The sequence below is a fragment of the Venturia canescens genome, chromosome 11, assembly GCF_019457755.1.
Source record: "Venturia canescens isolate UGA chromosome 11, ASM1945775v1, whole genome shotgun sequence".
NCBI classification, from domain to species: Eukaryota; Metazoa; Arthropoda; class Insecta; order Hymenoptera; family Ichneumonidae; genus Venturia; species Venturia canescens.
In genome coordinates this window covers 6381599-6390997 of record NC_057431.1, presented here as the reverse complement: position 1 = coordinate 6390997, position 9399 = coordinate 6381599, and the positions used below count along the sequence as shown (strand labels likewise).

General features: G+C 39.4%; 1 protein-coding gene across 1 annotated transcript; it reads left to right on the top strand.

The window, feature by feature from the left end:
* Nucleotides 1-5195: 5195 nt before the first annotated feature.
* On the top strand, nucleotides 5196-8924 carry LOC122418400 (aminopeptidase N-like). Its single transcript, XM_043432573.1, has 10 exons — nucleotides 5196-5224; nucleotides 6432-6612; nucleotides 6677-6845; nucleotides 6936-7017; nucleotides 7086-7444; nucleotides 7554-7837; nucleotides 7939-8120; nucleotides 8222-8527; nucleotides 8604-8682; nucleotides 8766-8924. The coding sequence occupies exons 1-10, from the start codon at nucleotides 5196-5198 to the stop codon at nucleotides 8922-8924; spliced, it is 1830 nt and encodes a 609-aa protein (XP_043288508.1).
* Nucleotides 8925-9399: the final 475 nt, after the last annotated feature.

Sequence of the window (9399 nt, the reverse complement as noted above, 5' to 3'; positions counted from 1 at the left end):
CGGGAGGAACGCCAGCTCGTCGTCTATACTCGCCTCGCGGACGTAGACAGAGAGCCGGTTGGTCATTAACCCGTGCCGCTTTCCAACGTCACTCGTCGTCGTGATCGATGAGCCATTATAAGCCAGCCGCGGTTTATGCTTTTAATGTATTTTCTTCCATTCGTTTGCCTCTCTCTCTCTCTCTCCTTCTTTCTGGGCTCTCTGACAATTCGTATTTGTTATCGCGCCGTACAAAGCGTCAGGATCGATCAGCTCGCGGTGTCTATAAAGCAGCGGATCGCGCAATTTGGAGCGAGCAGCGCAGCCGGTTTCCAGAGTTGCAGCAATTTAGCGAGAAGGCTCTCATTTATTAATCAGCCGGGGCGAGATCGATCCGTCGAGCTTTCTTTATACTCGACCGCTGCGCCGTAGAGAAACATTGAGCTTGAGAAAAAGTCCTCGGCAACGTTTAACCACCACTGATAATCTCTAATTGCAACGTTTCGGTGTACCCGACTCCTGCCCTTTATTTTCGTAGACCTGCATCGGAGCCTCCGACTCTGCGGGACACGTGAATTCAACGCAGCAGCTACCACCAACCACCCCGTAAATATGCTCTCTTCGGGCATCGAGCGAACGAACGAGCTCCACTCTTCCGTCGGCATATGGACGTCACGCCCACCAACACTCGCCTTATGCCAGCTTGTCTCATTTTCCGCGGGGTCGCCGACTTTTCGAAACTCTAGTCACCCACCTTACGATCAACGACCCCCCTCTCTTCTACATTGTTTAAACATTTTTTATGTAGCATCAATTTTCACTTGTTATTGATACCAAATGTTGGGAAAAATGTTATTTATGAGGCACGATGAATATTTAAATTTTTTTTAAACGTTGAAGAATAATTTAGCATTGAAATATTGGCATTGAACTTCACTTTGGACTTGAGATCGAAATTGTTCTTGCTCAATATTGTTTTCATCTTTCCACGGGCACATAAACGAATCAATCAGTCAACTTTTCAATCTCATTTACTCTTTTTCACACTTTTTTCAACCCGATTACGCCAATTCTTTATTTGCAAGTACTATTCGCAAGCATTATTGTTATTTTTATCAAATTAGTGAAGATTTTCTTCGAGCTCTAACTCACTGTTTTTGTGAAATGAGAAGTTGTGCTCTTTTTATTTCTAACTCGCTTGTATTTTATTTTATAGTTATGTTGTAGATATTATTTCGTATTCAATTTTTCCCCATAGCACTGCTAGGGCATAATAAACTGTCTATCTACCTCTTGAACTACGACATTCGAATTATTTTGTTAAGATTCTTTATCGGTTAAAATAAGTTTGATTCGGTGATAATTCTGCTTATTGAAAATACTGTAATTATTTAATTATATTGAAGAAATTTTTTTTTTTAAATTGTTCGAAAACAATTGGAAACGTTATAACGTTAACGTCAGCGACTCGTTATAACATAAATGTACTTGTCTCAGAGTCGCTGCCGCGACTCTAGATTTCTCAGCACTGTTACGACTAGGGCATGAATAAATGAAGTCAAAGTCTCTCTTTCTCTTTCTCGGGGGCGCGGAAAAAAACCTTTTCTATTAACGAACATAAATATTTGATAAATTCTGCGTAGAAATAAAAAATTTTAAGATTATTCATTTTAAAGGCAATTCTGAGAGTCTACTTAATAAGAAATCTAACATAATGAAGAATTAAAAAATTTTTATAGAAAAGACAAACTGTACAATTATTGGGAGTGAAGGATATTGTTAAAAAATGAAATGTTAATATTTGGAGCAGCCGGCGAGGAGGCTCAATAAACTGCGTAAATCGTGCAATATTTCTCGCTCATTCTCTTTTTCGGTTCTTGCTGATTCTTTCTTTCTCCCTCTTTCTCTTGAAATACTTTTTTCTCTCCTTCTTTCTCGCGTATTCTGGCTGTCACTTTTGGTTTGGTTTACGACCGCTACCGTGCGCGGGGGACACGTTTCTTTTGAAGCCTCGTATTCTAGCCGGCGACGAGGTTCGCTCCCGCCTCTAAAATGTTTGACTCCAACAAAGTCGAGAGCCCGGAGTAACTCTCACGCCCTTGAAACGCTTTCTCGGCGTGCTGCGGCTGCTTTTCACGCCGCGCTCTCAAGACCACACGAATTTGTCAAAATAGCCGATCCACACAAAAGCAAATGTCACGCTTGCTCATCGAGGATCCTTTGAGGCGAGGACCATTCGTGACGGAAAATACATAGAAACCTACGCCGCACTCCCGTTCAATGCTTTCCAGTGGTTTCCAACGAAATTCCCCAAAAATTCCAATAAAATGATCGAAGTTACAAAATTTGACTTTTTCTTCCGTTTCGCGATTTTTCAATCCACTTCCAACTTCCGGTACAGTCAATTCAGTTTCAAACTGTAAAAATTGTCAGTTTTCAAGCTCCTTTTATGGCCTGCTCTCAATTTTGTCATTTCGTTCGATTTAATCGGACAATGAGCAACCAAAAATCTGCAAAAACTTGTGCACAAACCGAGCTGAAAATTTTCGGAAATTAGTTCGCACAGAGTGCTGCGCGAGTCTCAAAAACTCGATAAACCCAGTCTTGAAAAGTATTTATAAGAGTTTTTCATTATCGAAATCCTCACTCGTGTCGATGCGTCACTGAATAAATTATACGAACCAATTAAACCAAATACGCTCTCTTATCATCGAACATACAATTCCTATCGATATTCTAACGAGTAGAGAATCAGAAGTACAAAGAAACGACAGTTTCTTTACAGAGCTGGGTCTTTCGCACAAATGGCAATCAGAAACCATTATTTGCCCAATTTTTCATTGTAAAATGATAATTTACAAATTTTTTAAATATTTTTTTTACAAATGTGTGTCGATTCCAAAAAAAATTGTTGAGCAAAGTCACTGAAGGCTTATTCTTGGGTTCGCATGAAATTTTTTTATTTAATTTTATTATTGATTTTGTTAAAAGTAGTTCGGCCGTTCTGTGACTAGTCAAATTTGCAACTACTTTGATTAAATTCAAGTATAAATTATTAATACAATTAATAAACACTCACCTTAAGAATATTCTTGTCACGAGAATGTAATAAAGTGCTTTAAAAATGTCATAAAAGATACAATTTATACTTCAACTTGACTAGTTAATGATTGAGTCGATACCGGTGACACTTGAAATACACGTTACTTAGGGAACATTTTTATTGCGCGAAAGAAAGTTTATATCGGTGTAATGCCACCGAGAAAAAGGAATGGTCAATTCATTTAAATAAAGCGAAGCTCCTAGACGAATGAAAGCACGTGAGTCAGTCTGAAAAAAAATTTGATGAAATTCCTGCGATTCCTGAATTTGCCCGAAGTTCAATCAGCTGAAAACGATAGCCGAAGAACGACCTTCCAGGAGCCTGGAATTCTGCACTTTGGATTAGACTACTTTATTGGAACGTTTTTATCATTAATTCCATTGGAATCATGTGATCTTTTTGTATATTTAAAAGCTTCTTAGAACAATTTCATAATGTGAAAATTTGGAGTTACTAATAAAATACTTGTCCTCCCATTGATGTCATAAATTGTAGTGCTGCACGTAACTCGAATGGTAACTTTTTGATTCATAAGAACTTTCTCAAGTTTCTGATGGTTCCCGTAGGAATGAATATTCCGAATTACCATTAAATACTTGGCCTCGAATTGATATCATACATTTTAATGCTGCACGTAACTTAGATGGAATTTTTTCTCAATTGATCAGCTGTTCAAAATCATTTCAAGCGCGATTTTTCGGTTTCTCGTTTGTTACGTTTTATTTGATTTTTTCGACACTAAAAAATAATTACAGATTCGCATTTTTTAAAGCATAATGTTTTTTATGATTTGTGAAATTCGAATTGTTGTGTTGAAATTATTTAAAGTTGGTTTCATAATTTTTTTGTCGAATTTTTTTTTTTTTTTTTTGACGTTTTTTAATTCCATTGGAAAAATTCACTCGAAAAATAGAATTTAATGAAATCTTAATTAACACACGTGTTTGGACAGAGCCGGAGACTTGGCTTGAAAATCGAACGAATAAAGAGCAGGAGGCACAGCGAAGGTGTCGATTTGCTTAGCTGGTTACTCCGCTGGCTATAAATGGCTTCGAGTTTTTGTGGAACTCCAAAAAGTGGCAGAATGTTGTTTCAACAGGCAGCGCTCTCCTGGTTGCTAGTGGCGTTTCTGACCGGTTCAATTGTTATCGTTGCAAGTGATTTTGCTCCAGAGGCCAAACCACTGGATGTCAATGCCGGTGGTTATCGTCTTCCAGAGGATGTTTTTCCGAAGAGATACACGATTAGGATCGAGCCGAACATTCTTCCGGGTGATTTTACGTTCAAAGGGGAAGTCGCGATCGAGATCGACGTCCCCCGAGGGACTTCGAAGATTGTGCTGCACGCTGCGAGCCTCCATATAGAAGAAAAGTCCACGGAACTGCTCTTCGCGAATGGTTCGAAGGTGAACGTGGCGATGAATCCTGCTTACGACGAAAAGACGAACTTCTACAAGCTCCAATTGGACAGCGATATTCCGAGGGGACTTTATGTGCTGAGGATGAAATATTCTGGATCGCTTCGCACCGATGGGAGTGGATTTTACAGAGATTCGTACCTCAACGATCAAAACGAAACGTCGTATGTAAAAATTGCTCGTTCTTGGTCCATTCACACCTTTGGATGCACAATTTTAAAGCTGGCACTTCGTGGATCCTGAAGATCGAAAAAATTTTGATTTTTCAGATGGTTCGCCACAACCCTGTTCCAACCAATTTTTGCGAGACGAGCCTTCCCCTGCTTCGATGAGCCGTCGTTCAAGGCCTCTTTCAAAATATTCATTATACATTCAAACATCTACAAAGCAATTTCCAATATGCCAGCTGTCGACGAGTCTGTGCCGAGCCACGATTCAACTAAAGTAATAACCGAATTTCAAGAAACTCCGAAAATGTCGACTTTCCTTGTGGCTTTCAGTGTCTCGGACTTCCATTATGCCTCTCTTTCTGATGGAACGTTCAGAATATTTGCGAGACAAAATAAACTCCGAATGACCGAATTCGCCTCGATCATGGGTCCCAAGGTGCTTACTGAGCTGGCCAAGTACACGAATATTCCTTACCACCTACCGAAAATTGACAATTTTTTGGCCCCATGGTTCGCCGTTGATGGTATGGAGAATTGGGGTCTTGTTACTTACAGGTGAATCATAATTTCGTACACGTTAACCCATCGTGATCACGAGGGGTCAAAATAACCCTGAGAGCAACTTTAATCTACATTTTTTTAATTATTGGCGCCTGAGGAAGCTGGTTAATGCTTCCTCAGCGATTAATAATAAAGGAAAATTATATAATAAAAAATATATGATAATAAAAGAATATTAATAATAAAGGAAACGGATTAATGCGCAAAACGACAATTTTGGACACACAATTTCAAGTACACAGTTTTGATTGAGGAAGAGAGGAAAAAATTTTCAAAATCTGATATAGATTTTGACAATTTTTTGAAAAATTTCGAAAATACTGAAAAAATTCACACGTATTCTCTGGATGATTCTAAATATTTTTTGTTATATAACATTCTTTTGTGAAGTTGAAACTTTTTGAAAAAAAAAATTATTCTCTGTCGCATAATCAGTAGGATCATAATTTTTTTCTCAAAAAGTTTCAACATCACAAAAACATTTTATATAACAAAAAATGGTTAGAATCATCCAGAGAATACGTGTGAATTTTTTCAGAATTTTTGAAATTTTTCAAAAAATTGTGAAAATTGAAAAATACAAAAACAGCTAGGAGATTTTTTTAAAAAATCACACGTATTTTCCAGACGATTCTCGAGACTTTTCGTTCTATAACGTTTTTTCGTTAAGTTGATACTTTTCGAGAAAAAAATCATGAAAATTGACATCATGCTGTTTTGCAAATCTTGGGGAAACTGAGAGAGAAAAAAGAGTTCGTAACCAGTGTCCTGGAAAGGTCAGGCGTTAAGGACACCTTTGCTGGCGATAGTACGGCCATTCAAGTGCAACAACAATAACGAAAATCGATTCGAAAGAAAAGAAACGTCAAAAATTCTTGACTTTTTAATTAAAAACACAAAAATAATAAAGATTTTGATTTAATTTTACAAAATCTATGCCAGATTCTGAAAGAGCACCTTCGTCAACCCCCTATATCAGATTTTGAAGAATTTTTCTTTTGTTCCTTATTTAAAACTGTGTACTTGAGCTTGCCTACCCAAAATTGTCTGGGGTCATTCCGACCCTATATAACCAACGCGTTTTTCCTAAAGGGTGACTACTTAGGGTTAAACAGATTTTGTACTGGAAGACTGTGGAAAACTAAATAACTTATTCTCACTGACAACTGGCATTTTTGTTGGTGGTCCATCCTCACTTCAGGGAGAATGCACTTTTGCACGACCATCACAGCACCACTGAGGCCAAGCAAGATGTCGTTAAGCTGTTGGCACACGAGTTTGCTCATCAATGGTTTGGAAACCTCGTAACTCCATCATGGTGGTCATCCCTTTGGCTTAGCGAAGGTTTCGCAACGTATTTCGAATACTGGATCAATGACAAGGTAATTGAGAGCCATTGACTAGTTGGGCACTGCTTCAGAACATCATTATAATATTGAATTCCAGGTCCAGCCATCGTGGCGAATGATGGATCAGTTTGTGATTGAAATTCTTCAACAAAAGGCTTTCCACGCTGACGATAACGAGGCGCAGGTTGCAATGGATGTAACGATGGAGTTAAACAGTCCTATTCAAATTTTAATAACAGCTTTCAACAGTGTGGCGTACTTCAAAGGTAATTTTTTCAAGTCATCATTGGCTCTTCTGAGAAAGCTGTTTTTTTTCTTGTATTCATTGTTATTTGCTCGATTTCCGGGTGCATCAGCCAGCTGTGTAATTCGGATGTTCGTCCACGTGCTCACACCCAACGTATTCCAAACTGGATTGCAGAACTACCTTAAGGCCAAGTGGGAATTGCTATTTTGACATTGCCAACTTCGTCGACTTCATCCTAATCGAATATTCCATTCTTCAGGAGCTACCAGGCTGCCACTTCCGGTGATTTGATCAGGGAATTAACAGCTGTCAGCCGAGACATTGAGTTCCTGGATAAAGCACTGGTTTCTTGGATCAAACAACCTGGTTACCCGGTCCTCACGGTGACGCGAGATTACAAAACTGGAAACGCTGACATATCGCAAAAACGATTTCTCACTGAAAGCAGAGGAGCCCGAAAGGAAAAGTGGTTCGTCCCAATCAACGTCGTTTCCGGACAGGAACCTGCCAGTTTTTCAGATACCAATCCAACCCATTGGCTCCGCGATGACGAGGAAGCTCTGAAACTCTCGGGATTGGATGCCAACAATTGGATCATCTTGAATAGCCAGCAAACCGGTTAGTCGGCCGACTCCAAATGGTGGATGACGGCGACGATCATTTCTGCCTCTGCCTGAGAAAGTGGCCTCAATATTTATTCACAATAATAAATTGCCATTAAAATTAGGTTACTACCGTGTGAATTATGATGCCAGGAACTGGCAGTTGATCATCAACTATCTGAAGGATCCAAACACCATGAAAAATATCCACGTTCTGAATCGAGCTCAACTCCTGGACGATGCTTTTCATCTCGCTGAAGCCGGTGAACTTCCGGATCATTCGATTTTTTTGGAAATGACGAATTATCTCCAGCACGAAGAGGACTTTGTTCCATGGTACGCAGCCCATCGTGCCTTCGAGGTCCTCGACAGAGCTTTGAGGAATACTGCAATTTACGACCGCTACAAGGTGAGGAGGCTTTTGTGACACTTCCTGGTTCATAGTTTCCTGGCTTTTCCCAATCAAAGCGTGTGCACCACTTTTTTTTTTTACTTTCATCCCCTTTCCAGCTCTATGTTCTACGACTTATTACAAAATTAGAAAAGAAATTGGGCTTCTCTGGGAATGAGGACGAAAGTGACGACGTCAAGTTGAACAGACTGAATGTCATCAAACTGGCATGTTCAGTAGGCTCGATCAAATGTATGACAGCTTACGCAATGATGCTGTTACATGTTTACGGATTGGGGAAGTAAGTTAAAAATGTTGGTTAAAAAAATTGGATCATCGAGGTTCACGTTCTGTGGAGCCTTTTCAAAATTTTTTTTCTTCCATATTTCAATTGATCCGAAGGGCTCCAGCTGATTTTCAAAGTGTTGCGTTTTGCGCGGGAATGCGATTCGCGACCAAAGCCGTGTGGGAAATAGCTTACAATTACACGACTTGGTTGTCTTCAGACTCCAGCGAATATCGAAACCTCGTCAATGCACTTGGTTGCTCTTCTGATGAGGAAATTCTCAAGTTGTACCTTGAGAAAGCATTTATCACGGAATGTAAAATTGACAGAAACGATGCTGCCAAATCGGTGCAGAATGGTGACGCAGCTGGTGTCAATGCCTTCTTAGCCTTCGTCGAGGAGAAATTCCAGGCCATCGTAGAGTAAGTCGAGTCTGAAGATTCGTCATCGAACCTGCTCACGCCGTTCATTTTTTCATTCGGACATTTATTTTTCCAGCAAGTACGGTCCCGGAGAAATCGTCACGATTCTTACGAACAACGCAGACAAAATTACTACATACGAGCAATATGAACGGGTTGGTAATCAAAGATCCCACGAGGAACGACCATTTTTAACGAAAAATCAAATTTCATCGTCACACTTTTGTTTTTTTTCCAGATGTATGCACTTCCCAACTTGTTTTGTGACGAGCACTTGGATCTAGCCTATGACCTCGACCCCGCCGACACCATAGCCTGGAACAGCGTCGAGTTTTCAAAAAAAATCACAGACACCGCTACCAAGTTTTTGAGTGCACAAAACTTGGTTGAACAATGAAACTTAAGTGCCATTGATTCAGAACACTGAATTAAAATCAATTATTTTCTGAACATTTCGGCTATTTTATTTGTTTTAACAAATTTCGCCATTGCTCCATAAATCCATTTCCGATAAACTCACTTCCGGGTTTCAAACTCCAAAAATCCTCAACGGATTCCCAAAAAATTTTCATCCGTTAAAAAAGAAGCGCAGCAAAGTTGTTCAACGACTTCCTTGACCGAGTTTCCACCGAGCACGAGGATCGTCCAAGAATTTTTTATTTTAACGCAATCTTCGAGAATCCAAATTGTATAAACGGAATTTCGATTCTCTGATAAAAGTTGATTAAAAAAACGGCGAAGTTAGTTTTTATGCAAATTGCTTCAGCAGGTCTCTTCTGTACAGGTGCGTCGTGTCGGCTCATGTCGTACCACGAGTTTTTCTAATTTATCTATTTTTCTAGCTTCATTTCAGGATTATATGATCTCAATTT

Excerpts from the sequence above, each read along its gene's own strand:
- LOC122418400 (XM_043432573.1), top strand. The coding sequence starts at position 5,196 with ATGGAGAATTGGGGTCTTGTTACTTACAG. Across the intron at positions 6,613-6,676 it reads AATACTGGATCAATGACAAG|GTCCAGCCATCGTGGCGAAT; the intron begins GTAATTGAGAGC and ends ATTGAATTCCAG. Across the intron at positions 8,683-8,765 it reads CATACGAGCAATATGAACGG|ATGTATGCACTTCCCAACTT; the intron begins GTTGGTAATCAA and ends TTTTTTTTCCAG.